The sequence below is a fragment of the Salvia hispanica genome, chromosome 6, assembly GCF_023119035.1.
Source record: "Salvia hispanica cultivar TCC Black 2014 chromosome 6, UniMelb_Shisp_WGS_1.0, whole genome shotgun sequence".
Taxonomy (NCBI): domain Eukaryota; kingdom Viridiplantae; phylum Streptophyta; class Magnoliopsida; order Lamiales; family Lamiaceae; genus Salvia; species Salvia hispanica.
This window is the reverse complement of record NC_062970.1, coordinates 39,974,978-39,998,391: the sequence shown is the minus strand read 5'-3', so window position 1 is coordinate 39,998,391 and position 23,414 is coordinate 39,974,978. Positions and strand designations below refer to the sequence as shown.

The 23,414-nt window shown below is 33.0% G+C and overlaps 2 protein-coding genes across 2 annotated transcripts; one reads left to right on the top strand and one right to left on the bottom strand.

The window, feature by feature from the left end:
* Positions 1-7,432: 7,432 nt before the first annotated feature.
* Positions 7,433-9,827, top strand: LOC125192429 (trihelix transcription factor GTL2-like). The gene is made up of 2 exons (XM_048089994.1): positions 7,433-7,864; positions 8,311-9,827. The coding sequence occupies exons 1-2, from the start codon at positions 7,674-7,676 to the stop codon at positions 9,254-9,256; spliced, it is 1,137 nt and encodes a 378-aa protein (XP_047945951.1). The 5' UTR covers positions 7,433-7,673; the 3' UTR covers positions 9,257-9,827.
* A 3,295-nt stretch (positions 9,828-13,122) lies between these two features.
* LOC125195339 (multisubstrate pseudouridine synthase 7) lies at positions 13,123-22,844 on the bottom strand. The gene is made up of 20 exons (XM_048093500.1): positions 22,813-22,844; positions 22,656-22,734; positions 22,375-22,572; positions 22,069-22,286; positions 21,204-21,276; positions 20,943-20,999; positions 20,409-20,488; positions 20,275-20,337; positions 20,094-20,181; positions 19,251-19,353; positions 19,015-19,118; positions 17,839-17,912; positions 16,629-16,693; positions 15,784-15,965; positions 15,027-15,094; positions 14,844-14,904; positions 14,191-14,228; positions 13,953-14,021; positions 13,566-13,869; positions 13,123-13,386 (listed from the first exon to the last, which is right to left on the bottom strand). The coding sequence occupies exons 1-20, from the start codon at positions 22,842-22,844 to the stop codon at positions 13,360-13,362; spliced, it is 1,983 nt and encodes a 660-aa protein (XP_047949457.1). The 3' UTR covers positions 13,123-13,359.
* Between the last annotated feature and the right edge of the window lie 570 nt (positions 22,845-23,414).

Sequence of the window (23,414 nt, the reverse complement as noted above, 5' to 3'; positions counted from 1 at the left end):
AACACGATAAGCTCTGACCCAAACCCATTAATTTCGTGTCGTGTCAAAAATTGTCAGCCCTATTATACATATCAAAAGTTTGCATTTTAAAATAAACAAGATACCACTACATTAATAGTAGCATACTTATATTATACACATTTACTCAACAAATTCATAATACATGCAGTACTATAGTTTAATTTTCTATGACGAATATTTTTAAAGTTTGAGGAAAAAGATCTCACCAAACAAGACGCACTGGTCATGATTAATTAGTGATTGCTAAATGCTAAATGATCAAAGTATCTGTATTATTTGCTAGGGTTTATTGTAGTTAATAATTAAACGTGCTAGGTTTTTTAATACTCCAGTGCACCTAAGTTTCATCAAACTGTGCACTTAAGTATATATAGCCATAGAAAATACAGAAGGCATCACATGTTTCATCAAACTGTGCAGCTAAAATCAATATTTTTATTAAAATTATTCACAATACTATATTGAAAAGGTTAAAAGTTTAGATAGATGCTGAGAAAGTCTGTACTCTAGGATATGGTTGTATATATAGATGACGAGAAAAGGCCAGTACAGATGTTTGGAAGCTTTTACAGTTGGAAATAAGTAGTTGGAAATTATTTTTTATTTTATTTTTATATTTTGGAACTATGTAGTTGGATTTATTTGTGGGGAGTTAAGTGGAGTAGTACTTAGTTCGGACCAGCCGACAATGAAGAAATAGTACTTCCCATCCGTGAAATAATGACTTAGTTATAATTTTAGGATATTCTTGATTTAAAGTTATATATTTTTTTTAAATTTTTGATAAGAGGATCTACCATTTACCTAACTCATTACATTCATACTAGTAATATAAGTTATAAATCCTATTTTTCTTCCTAAAATCAAATAATATCTTAAAATCATTGCCAAAGTTAAAATAAGATTATATATAAACGGTGGAAGGAGGGAGTAGTCTTGTATAACTATAGTTGTCATTTAAGTTAAACTCTACTTAGTAATTTTTAATTCATTTTTTTGTTAATTTTACTAATATTTCATAACTTTTAAATTTTGCAAATTAAATCATAATTTTAGTAGACTCCGTACAGTTTACAATTATTCCATATAGTAACTAATTTTTGAGTAGTTGCGTCATGCTTATTTAATAAGATGACATTATAATCGACTAATGTGGATAAAATCATATCCTTAGCTTTCACGTTGCAGTGAGTTGTGAAATGTAATCGTCGACTGAAAAATTCGACTTCTACGTCATTAATCGTATATATCCTCAGTTCTACCTATTGTTCAATGTGAGCTAAATTATCTATGACTTGTATTACTCTTTAGGTTCTCTTGGTTTCCATATTTTGAACCACCAAATAAATGAGTTAATTAATCTACATTAAAAATTTTAATCATGATAACTAACTTAAATTACTTCATAGTCCTCAAACTTTTAACCATTTCAATTTTGATTGAAATTTACTTGTAGTATTTTTGTAAAATTATACTACTCCTACTAATCTAAACATAAGTACAAATCAATACGTATATCAAATATAGAGTTAAAATATCAGATGCCCACTAATGTTATCTTATTCACACAAATAAAATAATTTATCTTAATTATTAACTAATATGACAAAAGAAGCTAGCAGACAAGGCCTCAATGTGAAATGTATACATAGTTGTATAATTCATTATTACATATATAGTCTCATAAAATGTAGACAAAATTGTTAGTGAAGTCACTACCTTAGTACCTTTCGGTTATAAAATAATGGCTTCCATTTTTTTTTTTAACACAAAGCCGTCGTCATGAACTCCAAAAATTGGAAACAGCATGGCCCCAAACACATAATATGCGGCCCAATCACGAGGGCGTTTACTTTTATTTGCACCGAAGCCCCTCAAATTCATAATAAATGCATTTTGAGGTTATTGCAGTCAGTCAATGACTTTTTTAATTCATTGACTAAAATTAATTTTATTTATTAAATACTCTAATATAAATCTTATTTTTTATTACTAATATTTAATCACTTTTTTTTTATAATTGAAGATTAATTTTCGTGGATAAGGCATGATCTTTCTAAAAAAACTTAGGTCTACTGCTAAACTAAAAAAGTTTCTTAAAAATTATCAACCGTTTCACCTCCATAAAGAAGCTTATTTTATTTGTTCGACAAGAATGGTAATATACTATTTTTTGTGTGCAACTCTTTCTGTCTTCTGTTGACCATAAATTTTTAACTGTAAATGGTCCAATTAGCTTTTATTACCTAAAATAAATGATGTTATGCCTTACTATAGTCAATTTGCATTAAATAGAACAGCAAGATCGTTTGGGGGAAAGAGAAGTAGTAAGTTCCCAACTAAATTAACTTTTTTTACATTAACTATATGGATGCATCGAGGTGACAAACTTTTTAAATATGATAATGTACCACTAATTTCGTGTTGTCACGTGATATATTATCATGCTATATTAGGTGGCTTGCAGTAAATTATTGAGCGTTGCACTGTAGACATAAAATGTTTAATTTAAATTATATACAACGACTATTGCTTTTGTATACACACAACAACAAATCAAGCTATTAAAGACACAATTAGTTTGTGTTGGAAAATTTTGAAAATTTATAAAATTGGAGATGCTAATAAAAAAATGTCCTTAAATTAGAGACACATTAAAAATTGTGTCTCAGAATAACTTAAATCAAAGACACGCTATAGATTGCGTCCCAAAATATATTAAAATCAAAGACACATTACAAATTGGGTCGCAAAATTACTTAAATTAGAGGCGAATTGAAAATTGCGTCCCAAAATTGTAAACTGTACAATTATTTTGCATGATAGAAAATAATGTTATACTCAACAATTTACACTGCAATCCACATATTCTTATCATGTAATATGTAGAAATCCATCTAAAACGCATGCTAATTAATATTGCAGGATAACATGCCACGTGACAGCACAAGGCTGGTGGTACGTTGTCACTTTAAAATTAATGTCATCATAACGAAAAAAACCCCCCTCTAAATGTATATATCTATCTATATATCCACAAATTATTTTCTTAAATATCAGTGTATTACTGGAAATATGTATACACATTTATATAATCATATAGATTTATGTTTTCTTCCAATTTTTTGCCTCCTTAATTACAACGGGAATCTGCGAAAAGAATAACATTATGTAGTACTTCAGAATATCAGATTCTTGATCTTGATCTTGATTTACTATGAACGTATCGTATTATAGTACTCCATTATACTGTACCAATGGGCTGTAGCACAAAAATCTCATCTACTGAAAGTCTGAAAATGAATAATGTGTCTGGTCCATAAATCATTTTATTAATTTTTAAAATTTGAAACATGTAACAATTGGTCGCTAAATAATTAAATAAAGGGTATGGGAAGCTCTTAGATCTGACATAAGCATTAAATGGTATGTCATGGGACAATAGATTCATCTGAAATGGAGTAAATTATGATGGTTGCAATTTTCAATTCTCAAAACTCAAAAGTTAGCACTCAATGTATCCATTTGTGTTGCAGCATATACACACACATCTACAAAGAGGATTTATTGTAGTAGTAATTTGATTTTTAATAGGTCAACCGTAAACGAATAGAATTTAAAAGCGTTTTGTTAAATCTGATATTTTTTGCCTCGGATGAGTTGATAATATTTTGAATTTATGAAAGATGAGTAGTGAAGTCTAATCTCAATAATCCTTTGTTTATACGGAGTACTTTTACCGATCGAATGTTTTTCGAAAAGAGAGATTATCATGGTAATTAAATATACAAACTAATTTATGAATCATGTTTTAGCTAGGGTTTGAATTTTATTATTTTATGAATACTCAAGTAGCTAAAATGTCACATCATCAAATCTTAGCTATATCAATTTTTTGGTGAATCTAGACAAAGGCTGTGTTATAAATTAACCAAGACCCCGACTGGGATTGCGTGGTTTGTGTCTTTGTGATTAGCATTCATTTAGCTTGAATTTACTTATCTTGAAAATACTTGAGACTGAATAATTTATTTACTCGAGATAAAATTGATCACACGGTATTGCTAAGACTCATAAACCAAAACTAATTTTACATGGCATTGTCACGAGACTAATTACGGCCCCTAATCAATCAACATTTGTAAGCATTTTGTCGTATATATATTTCTTATTATGAGAGAATTAATTCTGACAAACAGTTTTAAGCTTGTTGGATTTGTTTTATCGTCTTTATTGTTTAATATTGGGCCTATTTAATAGGCCCATTAGATTTCTGGACTTTTCTAACATTACTATATTTCAAATATTCGGCCTATTGCAATGGGCTTATATCCCTTATAGTATGGCATCTCAATTAATTTTGTTACATTATCAGGGAAATCCATGATTTTCATGTAATATTCGTAAAAATAATCAATTAGTAATGTAGCTAATAAACAATATGGAAGTTCACATTTCCCAATTCTTTATCCATCTAACATTTGAGTGTCCAGCCAACAAGTATGGAATTGGCATGTTGGTTTCAGCAAAAAAAGAAAAAAGTGATTGAGCAAATTAACTTTCCCACGTCACAATAATGACATCTTTTGTCTTGTTAATATTAACTTTATAGTATATCCCAAACTTCAAAATTCCCATCCTTCAGGAAATATGAATAGATGAATGTTGGGTGATAGATTGTTAGTCATCTAAAAATATTAACTTAAAATAAAGAAAAAGGAAGGTAGATATGTAAATTGTGAGAATTAATTTGACGGTGATGAGATATATAATTGAAAGAAAAGTGCGAGTTTATATAATTTTTGGTTTAATTTCAAGAGTAACATTGTCATTTAGACGGCCTTCATCGTGAAATGTCTAACTCTGTCACTGTAAGTCGCCTCAAATTTTATTTAATTTTCATTGATTCAACCTTGCAACCACTATTATATTATTTTTAAAATTTCATGAAAAGTATGTCATGAAAACATAACCTAATACGTTACCATCACAAGAAGTCTTTTTCATGTGAGTTCGGTCTTTTCCGACATTATAAGTCTTTTAATTTAATTTCTTGAATTGATAGTACAACGATTCTAATTTCTATAACTAATTCGACTTACCTTTTCCTATACATGTAACGAGCTTCTTTCCATTAATCTTCACGAGGCAATATTTATTAAGAATGTTAATGGGTGCTTGCATTGATTAAATAATTTAAGTACAAAGTTGGTTGTAATTTAGTATCTTGACCTAACATCAAGAAACCAAGTTGGGGGAATCTTTTCAGTTGTCAACTTGTATATATCGATTATGATGTTGATGCAAGAGTTCTTTCATAGAAGAAATATACAAAAAGTTGTCAAATTATGAAGAGAGAATAAATATCTACTCTTTTTTTATAAGTATTAAATACTCCTATATTCTTTCTTGAAACTAATGAATGACGTCAAATTCGACCAAATTTGAAGCCAAAGGTACTATTTCTCGTAGATACATTATTGATTTAATTAAACTTTTGGTCTATATTAAAAGCATGCTCTGATACTATCATAGATATTCATGAAATTCTTTCCTATATACCACCAATCCACCATGTAATTTCTATACATGGTGATAAAATGCAAACTTATATTTTGTACAAACTCCAAACTTTTCAACACAGTGTCAACACAACGTCAACATAATGTCAATACAGTGTAAAATTTTATGATTTTGATGTCAACACAGTGTCAACACAATGTCAATACGATGTCAACCGTTGACACTGTGTTGATATTTTCTGTTGCTGTTATTTTGTAATCTGTTGACATTATTTAACGGTCCTGATCATAATTTGAAATTTATACAATATTTAGAGTTTGCATTTGATCACGTTTCTTTTCTATATATATTTATATGTCATGATAACATATGTTGTTTGTACATTAGTGATACTTCAGCTTATTGCACTTTTTGGCCTGAGATCTTTTTTATGTAAAGAAACCAGATATATAAATAATGAATAAACTCTACATTTTAACTTCGATTCATGAATTATTAACCAAATTTCTTTAACAACTAGTGGAGTAATATACTGCATTTGACTTATTACAAATTTGACACCAGATAAAGTTCTTGGCACCTGAATGATCATAAGATCGGTAGTTTTTTTCCTTATTCTATTTTGTAATGCCCTAATCAAGAGTAATTTTGACCACATATCCACCATAAAATAGTCAAATAACTATCTTACTAATTTTGTGGGCATATTTTTTGTTCACCATATATATATCAAAAAAAATTAAAATTTATGTGTAATTTTCGATGATTATTCTATTAACCTTTCTTAGGTGCAATTAATATAATACTAATTATTATCGTTGATATTGTGTAATTTACTTGACTTATCCATTAATGTAAATTTGGAATCATAAATTTAAATACGTGTACATTTTTTTTAAAATATCAGTATGTATTCATTTTATAAACGTGTAACACATCTAAAATAAACACTACTACTATATGGTAGCTAGTATAGCCGTAGGAAATTTGGGTCCACCAACTCTGCTGTATCTAATGTACATAAATTACTATGTTTAATTAGTACCCCCTTTTAATTGATTCCTCTTTGATAATTTTTTGCATTCTATTCTTTTATTTTTTTACTTTCTACTTTTTCTCTTCCCAATTACATAGTATAATAAGTATATAGAGGAGTGTTAGGGTGTCACCACCTCTTAAAATAACACCATATATACCATCATTCCTAGCCAATCGTTTGTACACGTGGACGAATAATAAGCTGCCATGTGGCAAAAAAAAAAAACTTAAAAAGACGGCCAGCAATATGTTGTACAATGTACACTATACAAGATTTTTTTCGGCCAACAATATCAATCTACAGATTGCTGTGTAGCGTTTATAATATTGTTGTATAAGTGGTGTCACGGCTTTAAGAGGTGTTGTCATTTTAACAGAAACCTAAGTAACAAACCCCAATTTTCTTAAATTTTGTATTGAAAAAAATGTGTCTCTTAGCGAAGAATGAAAGGAGTAATCCAAAAATTATGATTTTGGACATTGGTAGTAATTAAAAGTCGAGTACATAAATTAATTGAATTGAAGAAGGCGTTATAGAGAGAGATGAATTGAGTGCGTGAGAGTGTGTGTACTTGTGAGGTAGTAGTAATAAGATGGTCCCATTGTCTGCATGCATTCACGTGTCGCTGCTGCAAAATTTCCTTTCTATTCACACAATCATCGCCATCATCCCTCTCTGCATGTTTTCTCTCGCTTTGGATTCCAAATTCTATATATCCACACTCACCATCTTCCCTAACTCCAATACTACTACTACCTATTTTCAATTAAATTAATTAATTAAATAAAGAATTCCCTTTCTACTGCAGTCTGCAACCCCCCACGTGTGTCTCCGACGCGTGTGATCCATCCCCCCAATCGCATCAACACCTTCGCCTGTCCCTTCATTGGACTCTTGTGCCACAAAATGTCTGTCTCTTTAATCTTTTTCCTTTTTAAAAAAAATTCATATGCATGCCCAGCCCACCTAGCTATTTAATTCACTGCAATACAAGACAAACTTGAGTGATGAATAAGAGAGAAGAAGTTTTTGCATTTTTTGTTTTTTAATTAATCTCTCTAGCTAGCTGAGTTGAAGAAGAAGAAGAAGAATGTTCCATGGGAGTGAGCAATTCTCAAGAGCTTCCTTTCATGGAAATCCTTCCTTCGACCCCTACGCACCGCCGTTGCTCGCCGATAGATCCGCCGATCCGTGGTCCAACGACGAGCTTCTCGCCCTCCTCAAGCTCAGATCCACCACCGAGATTTGGTTTCCCGACTTCACCTGGGAGCACGTTTCAAGGCATGCCTTTTTTTTGCATTAAATGAGGGCTAGGGAATAGCATTTTTCAATTTCAGTGCCCATTATTTTGTGTTTAATTATACGAATCTAATGAATTCTGAGTTGTTTTCGGAAAACGATCAAGTTTAGATTTGTTCCATAATGCCTTTTTACCACACAAACATATATAGTTTTTTTTATTTTAATGTTAGACAACATTATTCAACTCACATCCACTTCTAATTTGGTCGTAACAAATGCAAACTTTATAGTTTTTCAATTGAAGTAGTTGCGGGATAATTTAGCTAAATTTCATAGTTTTTCCGGCAATTTTTACCAGATTACAATTTATATTCCGAAAAATGCAAATTTCATGGTTTTCTTCTGCTTCCTAAGTCGCGGGACATGCCATAATTCAACTAAATCTTATGGTTTTGGAATGAAATTATTGTTTTTCATGAATCTAGAAAGCTGGGGGAGCTGGGGTACAAGAGGAGTGGAGTGGAGTGCAAGGATAAGTTCGAAGAAGTAAGCCGACACTTGAGCAGCAGCAGCAGCAACAACAAAAACTACAACGAGCTCGACGAAATGTACCAAGAAGCTCATCACATCCAAGAAATGGACGATCAGGATCCGACGGCCAAGAAGCCCCAAGACGTCATAATCAACCCAACCATCAAAAGGAAGCGAAGAGACAAGCTCGACAAATTCAAGGGCTTCTGCCAGGCCGTGGTGACCCAAATGATGTCCAAGCAGGAAGAGCTCCACCACAAACTCATCCACGACATCCTCACCCGAGACGAGGCGCGAATCGCCCGCGAGGACGCCTGGCGGATCCAGGAAACCAAACGGATCCAAGCCGAGATCGAAACCCGAGCCAAGGAGCAGCAATCCACCGCCGAGAGACAAGCAGTGATCATCCAATTCCTCAAGCAGTTCACCGCCACTCCCGAAGAAAAGGGAAAATTCGACACCAACACCAACACGAATTCCAAAACGAACTCCAACTCGTCCAGCTCGCTGTGCAAGAGCACGCCGCCGCAGACGCCGGTGGTGGCGGCGCCGTCGAGCCCGGCGGGGAGGCGGTGGCCGAGGGAGGAGGTGGTGGCGCTGATAAACCTGAGGTGCGAGACGGGCGGGGGAGGAGGAGAGGGGAGCAATAAGGGGCCGCTGTGGGAGAGGATATCGCAGGGGATGAAGGAGATGGGATACAAACGGAGTGCGAAGAGGTGCAAGGAGAAATGGGAGAATATAAATAAGTATTTTAGGAAGACCAAGGATAGCAGCAAGAAGAGGTCTGTGAATTCAAGGACGTGTCCGTATTTTCATCAGCTAAGCTGTTTGTACGGCGATGGCACCATTGTTGCCCCTACCGCCGCCGCTGCTGCGACGGCGGCGGAGATTGATCAGTAGTTGTGGGAGCGAATGGAACGACTGGTTTTTGATTTGGGCTGCTTATTCCGGTGAATAAATTTTGTACTCTAGTGGTGTAAGTTTTTTTTTTTTTTTTTTTTTTTTTTTTTTTGTGTTTAATTGCTATATATGTAGTTTTGTTTATTTCGTTACTATGAACTATATATATGTATGTATGTATTATTGGCTGTTTAGGAGTACTAGTAATTTGTAGTATCTTCTTTGATAGGAATCTTTTCTTCAAGGAGGCTTGATTTGGGTTTGGGATTAATTCATTGTTAGGTTTTAGGGTTTGGAAGAGATGGGGAGGGTTTGGGATTTTACAAGGTTAGCCGACATTTTAGAAAGTGAAGGATTCAAATTGCCTTGAGGCCCCAGGAAGGGGGGGGTCGATCGTCCGTATGTCAGCATATGACGATCGGGAAACTATACTTTTTAAATTAGGCTTTTGGAGTTGTCGTCGATCTTATATTGTGGTAGCTCCACCCTAATCTTTAGGGGTTGGCTTAGATTCACTTTTGGTTTTTGTCGAATATTTAATTATTGTTAGTGAGAATCTTTGCACCGCTTTTGCGACGATGGTTTTCTTTATTGTGTCCAATCTTACGAGTTATGTTTGATATATTACGTCATTAGCTTAGTCTAATAAAAACTCAATGCCGTTTATTATTGAAAAGTTTGAGGAAAGCGTGTATAAGATACTAGTATATATGCTACTATAAAATACATTCAATATTATAAATATGACATTGATTAATTAGTTATGACTTATGAGTTTAAGATTTCAATTACTACTTAGGTGGCAAGTGGTACGAAGAAAAGTAGGAATCTAATCGAATGGCATTCCCGATGATTAGTAGTATTAGTATGCCATTTGCGATTACTAGTATGGAAAGAACAAGGTAAGAAATAGTATATATCACGAAGTACTCCGTGTAACTTACTCTCTCCGTTTGATAGTAGTTGAGTCATTTTGTCATTTTGCTATTTTCTCTTTCTAGTAAAAGCCAACCATTTCTTCTCACTTCCTTTATTCTCTCTTACTTTATTATCTTTTAATCTCTCAACCATTTTTTTTCATTTTCGAGTTTATTCTTCTTTAACTTAACTCACTTAACATAATTTTTCTTAAATAGCATGCTGAAAAAAAACACATCCACTACCGCGGAACGGAGGGAGTAGTTATTAATAATTTCTCTTCCATGCTAGTTGAATATGTGTGTTTATTTCTTTTATTAAGATTCGTTATACTATTTTTATTAATTGATAATTGTTATTCAATTTTATAATTAACCAGATTAAGTAAACCGTCATATAATTATTTTTAGATTTTAATAGACAAATAATTTTTTTATGGAGTAATATAGTGGAGTATCTATTTTTTAGTAAATTGCTATACTATGTTTTGGGATCTATAAACTGATATATAGTATTACGCAAACAATTGTTTTAGGGGTTCATGCACGTAATTCATTAAGAGCCCTTAAATCGGCTAATATTTATCAAACACGTACTTGATAATCAAATTGAAACTTTTCAAAATTTAACCTGAGGTCTTACCTTAAATGACAAAGATAAAGTATCCAAAGATCTATTATTATTATTATTATTATTATTTTCATTTTAGATTTTTAATGATTAAAACACTTATATTCTTATAAACAGTAATATTATTGGAGATTTGACATTCGGGATATTATAGAATTAAATCAGTACTAGTATTATTTAATGTCAGCTTGAGGATATTCAAACACGAATATGGTTCACTATTTTCTAAAAATGATTAATATTTGAAGTAATGTTAGAAAAATGAAAAATATCTAGTAAATAAATTATTATATTTACCCATTATTAAAGTTGTACTAGTAAGTTTGGATTGGGTGACGATATTGAGTGACACCAGTGAGTGTAGGGGCTGTCCGTGTAACTGAATTCGATTTTATTATACGTCATTTATTTTCATTTAAGCTCAATCAGTCAATACGTTTCGGCAGTGAATTTTATTTGTTACATACAATTAGAAAATAAAATTTCACCTGAAAATATATTCAAAGACCATAAACACTCTTCTTATTTGACAGAATTATGCAATTACTTCAATCTCTCTCGTATCAATATAATTAGAAAACAAAACTTTACCTGAATATACATCCATAAATACTCTTCTTATTTTACAGAAATAGTAGTAGATGTAATTGCTTCAACCTCTCTTATGGAGTATCAAATTTGGAAAACTGATGCAGGTGAACAATTGTATCCTTTTCCTTTTTTCTTCAAAATAGAAAATTAAGTGGTCACTTAATGCTATGAGTTGTAGTATTAAGTGAAGTGGTTAAAATAGATTAATAATACTCTATTTTTTAATTGGGAAATGAAAGAATTTTAAAGGTCGCATCATGGTGGGCTCGAATCCGGGACATTTGATCTTAGACGTTATCAATCTACCACTAGCTAGACCAATTCATGTCTCATGAAGTACAAAAAAGGAAATACTTTTTCGACACCATAATTTATGCAGTGTTGATTAGATTATGACATGGAGATAGAATAAAGTAGAAATTGTTGTTTTTTATTTTAGAAATATGCCACTTTGAATATGAGATATCTCAAAAAAAGAATGTGTGTTTTATATGGGACTAAGGGAGTATAAGTGAAGTGTTCCTTAGTGCTTATGACTTATGAATGACCAAGCCATTCCAGAATCATTTCAAATTATTTTAGGTATTTCATTTTAGAGCAGGCAATTTCAATTAATGCTATATTATACATGCAATTCGAACTATTTATGAATTAATTTTGATAGAGAGGTGCACGTGCGGCTGTTCCCATACATATAGACCCCACCCTAACGAGAATTTATGAGCTTCCACGAAATCCATTTCAAAATTCAAAAAATGTATATTTTGATTGAAAATAAGTATATTTCTATATTTCTTTACGATAATCTTGGTGGACAAGTAAATTAACGAACGCATAGTTACTTAATTTGAGAAAACAAATACTATAATTAGTAGTACATAATGTCAAATAGAGTACTTTGATAAATACCAATGCTCAACATTGATACGAGCAAATAACAATGTATTTTACTCATTTTGATACAGATGTAATGCAAATGCGTGTTAATTAAATGAATTTCATACAAATATTTAAGTTTAGTGATTAAATGATATAGATGTAATGCAATGCGTGTTAATTAAATGAAATTCATACAAATATTTTAGTTTAGTGATTAAATGATATAGGATAACAATTTCTTTAAGGGAAGAAAATTATATACATGGATCCAGGACTCTAAACAGATGTTTGGTAAAGTAGATGACTCATCCCTAGGGATGAAATTGTATGAATAAAACTGGCATTTTTGTTCATAAAATTCCATCACTAGATGAGTTATATTCACAACAAGAATCAAGATGAGATCACTGTAGACAAAATGTTGATACTTATAAAAGTGTGAAAATTCAATACTCATTAATGAACATGTAAGGACTGAATTCTGATGCAAACGTAGTGTGGGGACTAATCTCAATGAAAATGATATAGCATACAAAAATTTTATAAATGTACGTTTACATGAAACCAATTAAGAAAAAAATAAAATAAAAAGTGAGACATCATTTCTCCAGAAGATAACAAGAAGTTTAAAAAAAAAACTAAGCTAACCATGATGAAGCAAATTATGAACCTCGATTTGAGTGATTTACTAAATTGGGTAAACTCTGCGTTAAAAAATTAGGTAAACCTAGTACAGAAATAGACCAGTTATTATTAGTTTCTACGGTGATGCATTAAACAATCAGTGAAGCATAAAAAAATTAATTCATGAAGCAACAAAATGTAACATCATTCAAAATGATGAAACCTTTGTCCAAATTATATTCTTCATTTCATTTGATGGGGGCAGAATCATAATGGAATCAGTTGGTTGTGAGTTTTGTTCATCAATTTGATGTCCAATAATGAGGTTGACAGAAAGTAAAACAATTCAAAATTTGGCATTCCTGATTCATACAGCATAAATTAAAAGCAAGTAGAGTGAACATATCTTAAGCCAGGGACTCCATCAAGAAGGGAATGAATTGGCTTCGGACGTGAATGGTTTAGTTCAGCGCCCTGTGAAATGCAACCTGCAACGAGGGAATGCATGTTATGATTTATCTATGCAACATGGTCCAGAGGTATAATCTTTTGGATGAATGAATGAGAGATTTTTGTTTCTGATACTGAGCATGATTTGCATTGCACGGATGTAGACTCGACAAATTAATTGGCATGGTGATGAGCGAATACAATCTTAGATACATACCGAGGTTGATGTCTTCAGCAGCTCCCTTATGGCCATAGTTGCATAACATGAAGCAGGGAGGGTAAACCCCAACTTGAGGGCCGTCTGGCTTTCCTGTGACTCAGAGGTCTCAGTTTGTGTATCATCTTTTACATTTGCTGATATATTGGTCTCATTGTTGCAATTTTCTGCCTCTGGTCTGCAACCATGAGGATTTTCCTTTTCATCCGAATCTCTGACAATCCTGGATGCACGTGACTTGGCAATAACGTCCATATCTGTCTCTGCCAGTGGTAGATTTGGATCTGTGTACTTGAGCAATTCCCTACAGAGCAAGAACAATAAAATTTAAAAAACCGAGAAGACCATCAGCTCTACAAAAGGAGTACAGACGAGAGTCAAGAATACCACTCAAAATCCTTGGGCTTTTGAAACACCCGCCTATATGCTCCAGTCATATTGGTTAATGAGAATTCCCTAAACAAGCAGCAAGTAATGTAGACTGGTGAAAGTAATCCTTGAAAGCCATCTAATTGAGAAAAAAAAGGTACTACCGAAAAGTTGAAATATGTGTTAGCTGGGTATAGGTTGCAGAACCCACAAACACTTATGAGATTCAATATTTAAAATCATGCGAATAACTCACTTTGAATTATGTGCACTCTCCGTCAAGCTGATACCATCCTGATAGGCAAGCACATTGAGATTTATAAGATAATACATACGAAAGAGAGTTACTGTTATAAACTAGTATTGCCTCATCCTATACACCTTTAATTTTTTATAAGGCAGATTGTTACACTTACATATGATATGACATATCAAAAGAAAACTCAGTTGGTTGTAAAAATGGAAATTAAAATACTTAAGCATACAGTGCACATCTAATTAAATACTAACAAATTACTAAATCATACTACTATCTAGCATGATGTGCCAAAATACATATAACAATATATATTTCCATATCTTTAACAAAAGTGACAAAGACCAAAGTTTAATTTTATATTTCTATGAACTTATTTACATATGAACAAAACATAGTAACTGTTGTTTTTACATTTAAGTGAAGATAATTGTCTTTTTCATTGCTTGTCTCATGCATAGTGTCTTCTCTATTATTTTTTATCGTTACTATGTACTTATTCTCAGAATACAAGTACTACTACTTTTTTTAATTATACTCTAACTATACAGTTCAAAGTAGGAATGAAGAAACCTACATATTTCCATCTATACACGCCCCTCACTTATAATCACGTGAATTAAATTGGCAGGATAAAGAGTAAAAAACTTCACCTTTTTCGCCAAGTCATGATAGATTTTTCCAATTTCATTTGATGGATAAGACACCCTTGACCTGTTGAATGCATTATAGAAGCTTAAGCAGCCATATATATTAGCCTCCTTGAATTGGGAGAATTTTAGGTGATTGAGAAAAGATCATCAAAGATTTCTAGGTCTAAGCTGGCCAAACTTTACCCTGGTAAAGGAAGGACAATATCTTCAATAGAATACTTCTCAGCAGCAATATCCTCCTCACTAATAACCTGTATGTAAGAGGGAAGTGATACACATTTTCTATCATGATTAATTGAATGACAAAAAAAGAGAGACTTATTGTGCCCTATACATACTTCAGTATTTTTTATTTTTAGTCTGTGTTATTTTGTGAAGGGTGTGAATATTTACTTTTTTTTCCAAATATAACAGGAAAATTGAAAAAACTAAAATATTTGAAAGATGGAACAAAAGTTGCACTGTTCCTATCTATTATATTAACCAGACTCATAGTAAAAGCAAACATGAGTTGAACTTAATATTTAACGTGCCTAATTATACCATAATGAAGTAAATTACGAACACAAATTTAAGTGATTTACTAAATTAAGAGCCTGACCACAGTTTCCTGTTATTATCTCAATTATACCATAATGAAGTAAATTACGAACACAAATTTAAGTGATTTACTAAATTAAGAGCCTGACCACAGTTTCCTGTTATTATCTCAAACCCTGTATTTCTAATCCAAAACTTAAATCATCTATAGGAATAAGCTTCAAATGAGACAAGGTTAGAGTGTAATAGGTAACAAGGCCCCAATTCGGTTGAACATACCAAAATCAGATGAGAATTAGACTCCAACAGATTACACGTATGACGTATGTGAAGTCATGTTCATTAATTTCAGTTTAAAATACTCATGAAATCTAGCATAGAAAGACTTGCAGAACAATACCTTAACAGATGCATTTTTTACTTCAGAAAGATCAGCCACTGGTATGTCCTCAAGATTGCAATCAATGTGTGTATCATCATTGCCAGCGTCATCTTCACACTCCAAAGGAGATGTTAATGTTTCTTTGTCATTATCTTCTTCTTTGCAGTATACTAAATCACCCAATACAACCTGGTTGAACCCTGCATTCGTTTTATATGCCATAGAAGAATCATGAAATTAATATCAGGTATACTCGTCCCCACAGAAAGTAAAATCATAATCAAGCCCAAAATTGTTGTAATGAAGATTGAAGATCAAGTACAAGACACAAGACTTCAAAGTTGCTGAAAGATCAAGTGTGAAGAGAAGAATCAAATAGTAGAATTGAAGATTACACAACTACTAATTTTGGCTTGAAATAAATTTAATTTTGTACACCTTTTTTTATTTATTGAATCAATTACAATATGTACTACAATATAATTTTACTGTTATAACGTAATTTTATAAATGATCTAGCTACTAACTAGACGATAAAATAGATTAGGATTAAAAATCTGGGTTCATCATGTTGTGTGACTAGTGTCCCGTTTTCAGCAAATGTCATTAACTTAGATTTTCTCTTAAAATTCCCAACTTACATTTTCTGTTGCTTGATTATATTGTAGTCCCCAAGATTCCTTGTTTTGAGTAAGGAGATGGCTGTTAAGTTTTGTTTTATGTTAAGTTCAATATTATATTGGATCCATTAATTTAGCAAATTCATATAGTTTTTTCTTAATCCTAATTAATAATGCTATGTCGATGGGTCTACTGAATCACCTCACAGAAAGAGATAACAGAAAACTCTAAAGCCTGCATACCATAGTTTTGAACTCTCATACTCGCTGCATGGTTCCATAAATAGCTCTGATAACTATGCACAAACCTGAAAGTTGAAAAACAGTACACACAACGTCACTAATGGAAAGAATGGGATTTAACTACAAAAATGTTTTAACACAACAATATAAGAACAAGTCCACAAGTATGTACCATCAAACAGCACAAACATCAAAATAAAAGAGACAATTAAATCATCAACGTTTAGCACTTCAACATTACTTTCATTAACAATTCATTAGCAGAATTGACAATTGGCCTTGCGTTGAATTAATGGAATTTTAATTGCCAGGTGCTTTGACAATGGTTCTTGTTTCTTTCGACTGCAACTCAATCATTTTTAGAATTCATTTAAGGGCTAACCTTGTTTTGTGTCCCCAACTATCAACATTTCAAGAAAAAAATCCCCACCTAAGCAAAAAGATTGAGTTGTGTCTAACTTGACATGATTCGGCGACAGTACGATGAGTAAATATGGCAGATTTTTATGTGGATTACAGCAGTAGTTTAATTAAGGTGGATTTTTTTTAGGGTTACTCATGTTTTTTTCAGGAAATATCCCGAGTGGTACATAAATCAAACATTTCTCTAACTGAGGGTTTTAAAGAAAAGGTGAAACTTGGGGACATAATATATTATTATAAAAAAATCCACCCCAATTAAACTATAATCCAACTAAGAATCTAGTTGCGGATTATGTCAAGCTGGGGGCATAAATCAAATTTCTCACAAATTTTACGTAATTGAAGAGAAATTGCAGTTGGAGAAAACACAAAAAGTAGGTGACACAATACATGATTAACCTTTTATTTAATCATCTAAAGTGATAGTTAGAAGCTATGAAGCATGACATTGGCCTGGTTCTCATTTTTACGTCCCCATATTGTATCATACACGTATTTCATATTCGTCTCCATGCTTCCTAGGTTTTAGGAGTTGAAATTTTGTACATTAATCAGTTTTTTGGAGTAATTGATGCTGTGAGTCTCAACCTTTTTATCTGCAAACCAAAAGCTCATAAGGTACTTTTTACACCATTACATATGGTTTCTATCTAACTAATCTACTGCTGACCCTAGTTAAAACAACTAAGTATCTTAAAAGCAAGCAAAATCAATATCTATAAACCCATAGAGTGCAAGGACGAATGCTGATAACAATAAACAACATGAAGGCAGTGATAAAACTTACATCATTCTCAATGTCCTAGGTATCGCCAACAAAGCTTGTAAGTAATTCCCAGGACTCTTTTGGAAGCATTGCAGCTAAATATCAAGGAAATGTAGTTTGTCACGATCAACATATAGAGACTCAAAGCGTAGAAGTATGATTCAATCAAGTCAAAGAGATGAGCAAGATAGTTTGAAAAGCATAAGCAGAATAGCATATAGATGGCTAATAAGTTAGTACAACGACTTAAAGCTTAAAACTGCTGCTTCAGACATAAGCTTACATTGTAGCTTTAAGCATACGCTACCTGAAATTTACCTAAAATGGCTTATCCATCATTGCTTTTATATATGTACGTTACATGAGAACATACAAAGATGAGCACTTTGATGTGAAGTCAGCCAAATAAAATGTGGTGATCAAAAGGCATGCTCAATCAAAGGAGCCATATAAATGACGATAACATCACAACTCAATATGGGTATGAGTCGTACAGCACCAGTAGCGAGTATAGATGTTTCAGGATATCAAAGATATGAGGGTTTTGTAGGTCATGAACCCCTCAAAATATATACTTATAAGACGGTATTTTGAGGATGTAATGTTGTTGCAGGGACCATCCTGAACCTCATATAAGTGCTACTTCGTCCCAGGTAATTCAACCTATACCCCATTTAAAGCATACAGATAAATCTGGTGTGTTTTTAGTCAATAATCCAACTCAGAAAAACAAAACTTTTGACCAATACCCTTTCTACGGCAACAATTGCATTGAGAAACAAGATGCAACATATAAAACTGAATAAACCTTTTCTAGATCCGCCTTCCAAGTTCCAAAGCCTTTAGGGGCATTGTAAATGTTCCTTAGCTGACAATAAGTGGGAATGAGACAAGAATTTTCTGTAAAGCTTCTAATCAGTGTGTACAAGTTAACAAGCAAGCCTAATCAGCCAGGTTTCTTAAAAGATCCGGCAGGGCCGCAGAGGTGTCTAATGCTAGTCTTAAAGCTTCCAGGTATTCCCAGGTATCATTCATTTCCCTTAATAAGACATCAAGCTTGGTGCTTTTTAATTCCCATTTGCTCTGGAGAAAAAAGTTAATTGACTTTTTTGTTGATTCAGGAGGTGGCGTTTAAATGTCAACATAGTTGGATGACATTGGCATAATAGGGTGTCAGATGCACAATATAGGACTTACAATAGAACGTTCTGCAACAAGATATCGTGGCAACTGCCTTAAAGTACCCTCAATGTCACCACTCTCCTTGTAATATTCTCTTATCTGTCTTGTGGCATCCTTCTGTGATCAAATATCTCAGTCAAGAAGCAACATGCAACAATTTAACCAGGACATTCTTTTCCAGGAATATGTAAATAAGTGGACAGCAATGCCCGGGAATATGTAAATAAGTGGACAGCAATGCAAAAGGATATCTCCTTCTCGCGGCTCCAAAACCATGCTTACAGCACCTTTCCATTCCCCTCGCAGTAATGCGGCTCCAATGAGATGTGTAGCTATAGAACTGCTTCCAAAGCGCTGTAAACACCAAACACAATTGTCAATTAATGCAGAAAAACAGTTTCAACTTTATGTAGCAGAAACACCATCCACAGTAAAAAGTTGATAGCTTAAGTCATAGATATAAGCAGGCATATTTGAGATCTCAAGGGTCAAGAGAAGTAATATCACATTATCACTTAAACGATAAAATGTCCTTTATCGGCTTTTTTTTCAAGTAAGGAAAAGGCTTGCTTAAGGAATTCATGCGTCAAAGTGGTATCCTTCAGGCCCACAAAGTAAAATAGGAGAGACTTTGATATTATCATGTTAAGAATATAGGGAACAGTGAAGCAGATAAATAGATTATTTTGTATTGCGCATGTGATCATAACAGGCACACACAAGTTTCTGGTAGCTCCAGAGAATCCAGACTCAAGAGTGGGTTTTGACAGTCACCTACATTGAAATGCATTGGTTGGTTCAAATCAGCGTATCTAAGTTGATGAGAATTAGGAACATGAATCCCTAGACAGAGCATATATTCTTCACCAACAGTATGGACAAGGGTAGCTAGAAGGTTGGATGTAACAAGTTAAAATATAAAGTAGTAGCTGAAGTTTCTCCTTTATAGGATTTGTCAAAACGTGAGTGATATCCCATATGCTAGTATGGATATGGGGCCTAAAACTGCTCTCAGATCTGTAATAAAAAATATTTGACAATATGTACAGAATTAAACTTAACGTAGGAGAGAATAGTTGGATCCATTAAATAACCTGCAAACCAAAATAGTTGATAAATCCGTTCTCCCCTAAAGAAGTAGCAGCTGCTCTAATAATATCTTCATTCTCAGCACTGATGCTTCTGCACAAATGGAAAGTGGAACATTGAAATGTAGATTCATTATGCATATCCGCATATATTATATCACAATCAGTATATTAACAAAACGATCACCTTAATGTAATTGTAAATCTATTTCCTTGGAGTTGCCCGAGAACAAGTCCTTCATTAACATGGCTATAAACAAAAAAATGAATCATAATGGTACAAAATAATAATACGCATTCCATTGCAAGTCATGCACTTACCAGAAGTTTCCAACTTTAATACCAATCAATTTCTCATTAAGTGCAGCTAACTTACTTGCCCGCTGCTTGAAAACGGTAACCTAAATGCAAAAGCAAATCAAAGCATAGACAGAGTATGGCGTATATAAACATTTTGGAACCTTAACAAGGCTAACTGAAAAAGAAAGTTAAGCCACTCCAATTCTCCAAATCCACTATCATCTTCAGAAATCTGACTTTTTGGTTTGGTTCAATTCATAAAACTATTGTATTCTGTTATTTCGCCACAACAGATATTGAGGAGTTGGACAGAGTGACAATAAATTTGACAATTACCTGCAAGATCAGTTATTACAAATCATCGTACCAAAAAGCCAAGGAAAAAAAGTTTTGCTGAAACTAAAAAACTCAAACTGTAGTAATTCCATCACTAGCAACCAGGATTCAATTAAAGTTTGTTGGTGTGTTTGTTTTTTTGGGTTGAGATATGGACAAGTATCAATATAACAAAATCTGAAGAATTTATATTGAGTAGAAAAAAATAAATGAAAATACCCTCTGAGTGGTTACTGCACGTTTATCCTTTGTGCCAGCAAAACCAAAGGACCTGGGCTGCCAAACAGGAATGGGAAGACTTAATAATTTCAAGTTATACATCATAGGAAGCAAACAATGTATGTGAAAATTAAATAGATGGATCATCGAACAGATGTTGCATCAATCTAATGATGAATAGTATCCATACTAAGCAGTGAAGGAAGCAATTAGTAAGTAGTACAGCAACTTCCAAGTCCCTACAGCAAATATCTGAAGTACCTTAGTGCCAAGCATCTTAGCAAGGAGCCCAAGGGCTTCTTGTGTATCCTTGTTCTCCTTGTAAAGATGAAACCTGAGAATGTAATAACAATTCCTATAGTCAAATTATAACAAGCTATAACCTTTAGGGATAACAATGCTTTTTGATAAATAGCTAACTTTCATCAAACTATCAGAAGTACAAACTCACTAAAAGAATGGACATTGGCCACATGTTTGGAGATACACTGAATCCTAAACAATAAGTTTCATTCGTTGCCACAAAAAAACAGAGATTAATTGTAAATATATAAACTCAGTACACCTGTACCACAACAATGATGGTAAACCTTAAGCAACCAGCTAACAGAAGTTGGTAGAGCTCTAAAAGACATGCAATGAAAATTTAACCTTGTTAAATTAGATGACATATATTAGTCCAAACTCCAAAATTACTAAGTAAAATTCTCTCCAGCTACAAAGTACAGGGGCTTATAAGTGGAACCGAGAGAAAAGAAATCTACATCTTAATCCTTTTAGTATTATTCCCCTACTTTTACTACTACAACTACCTCCACTTGTGAACTTTGTGAAAAGCATAATTTGCTTTCTCAATTTTAACATGTGACAAAGGTGAAAGGAAATATATTTACACCATCAACGATGGTACTCTGCATTACCCTATTAATCTAACTCATAGACCCAGGATAATAACTACTGTCAAAATGGTTTTCAAGTGTCACGTTCCCTCATGAAACTTCAACATTTAGTTGTCATATTGTTATCTTTCTTTAATCTCATAAGTTCCATTTTTTTTTTTTTTTCTAAAGCCAATTGTATTATACACATTAAAAGGGTTCAATAAAATGGATAGAAAAGGCATCACCTAAGAAACTTGCCAAGGTTTTCTGGCCAACTACTATCAGAGCCTCTAGAATCATATGGTTTATCATCTCGATTTTTTCTTTTCCTGGAGTTCCTTCCCCTGCCATTGTTACTTCCTGAATTCATTCGCACACGAATACACTTCGATGAAGAATCAGGCCCATCCACTGTGTCAGTAACAAGGAATTTCATTCTCTCCTTGAAGAAGTTATGAACAGCCTGAAAAAAACAGTGTTTCAATAAACAAAAAAGAATGACATATCAAACTTCAGATGTACTAAAAATCAGCATAATTTGAACATCATACAGTTCGATGAGATTTGTCAGAGCTCGGAGAAAGAACAATAGATTCATCATCGTTAATAACTCCTGAAACAACTTGATCAATGAGTTTTTTCAATTTCTCAACATCAGAATCACCAGCAAGAACTCTGAACGATTCTATCTCATTAGTATAATCTTTTTCCTGTAAATCAGCTACTTCTACTTTCTTTTCCACTGCAATCTATCAGATGAAATTGTAAGTTAGTATACTGCATATTCTTTCATGTATTATTTCTCATGAATAACTAAGACCTAAGTGCACACCTCCAACGGAGAGTCCAACGTAGTTAAATGAACAACATTTCCATCCAAACCCACTTCATTAACAATAAAATCTGAATATCTGAAAAGGAGTAAAAAAGTTACACAGTTATACCAGTTCCTGCAAACAAGTGCATAAAATTCAAGCGAATCCACTCACTTTAACGATGCATAATGAAAAGGTGATGACATTCAGTTTTATTTCATACTAATTGTAAATGCAAAGTTTCTTTCTATTTGTAGCTCTGCAATCAAACCACGATTCAACTATATCAGGTATTGTTGATTGGAGTACAACTGTACAAGACACATTATCCAGAAGGTCAACATATTTATACATGATAAGCCTCTCTGGTAGGGAATAATTGTCAATCCACCTTCAGCAACTGCTCAAACTATCTCATCTACAGACTACAATAAGAATCGAGGGCCTGGTTTACATTTAGGGTGGTGGACGGTTTAGTAGATATAAGGTTTGATATGATAAAATCAAGTAATCCATCCCATGTTTACTTCTCATGTGTCAATGAGAAAATGATGCATCATATCCTATCTCTTTTAAGTGGATACATATCATTCATCCAGTCATTCCAACCCAGATTTAAACGATCTAGTTAATTGACTTCTGATAATCTACCTTTATCCATCACAGTAAACAAGGACGAAATGAGTAAATCATATCACTATGCCATATACATATGGATCCGTCATATAGTAAATTATGTTCTCTGTAACATTGATTCAAATGGGACTGTAACAGTG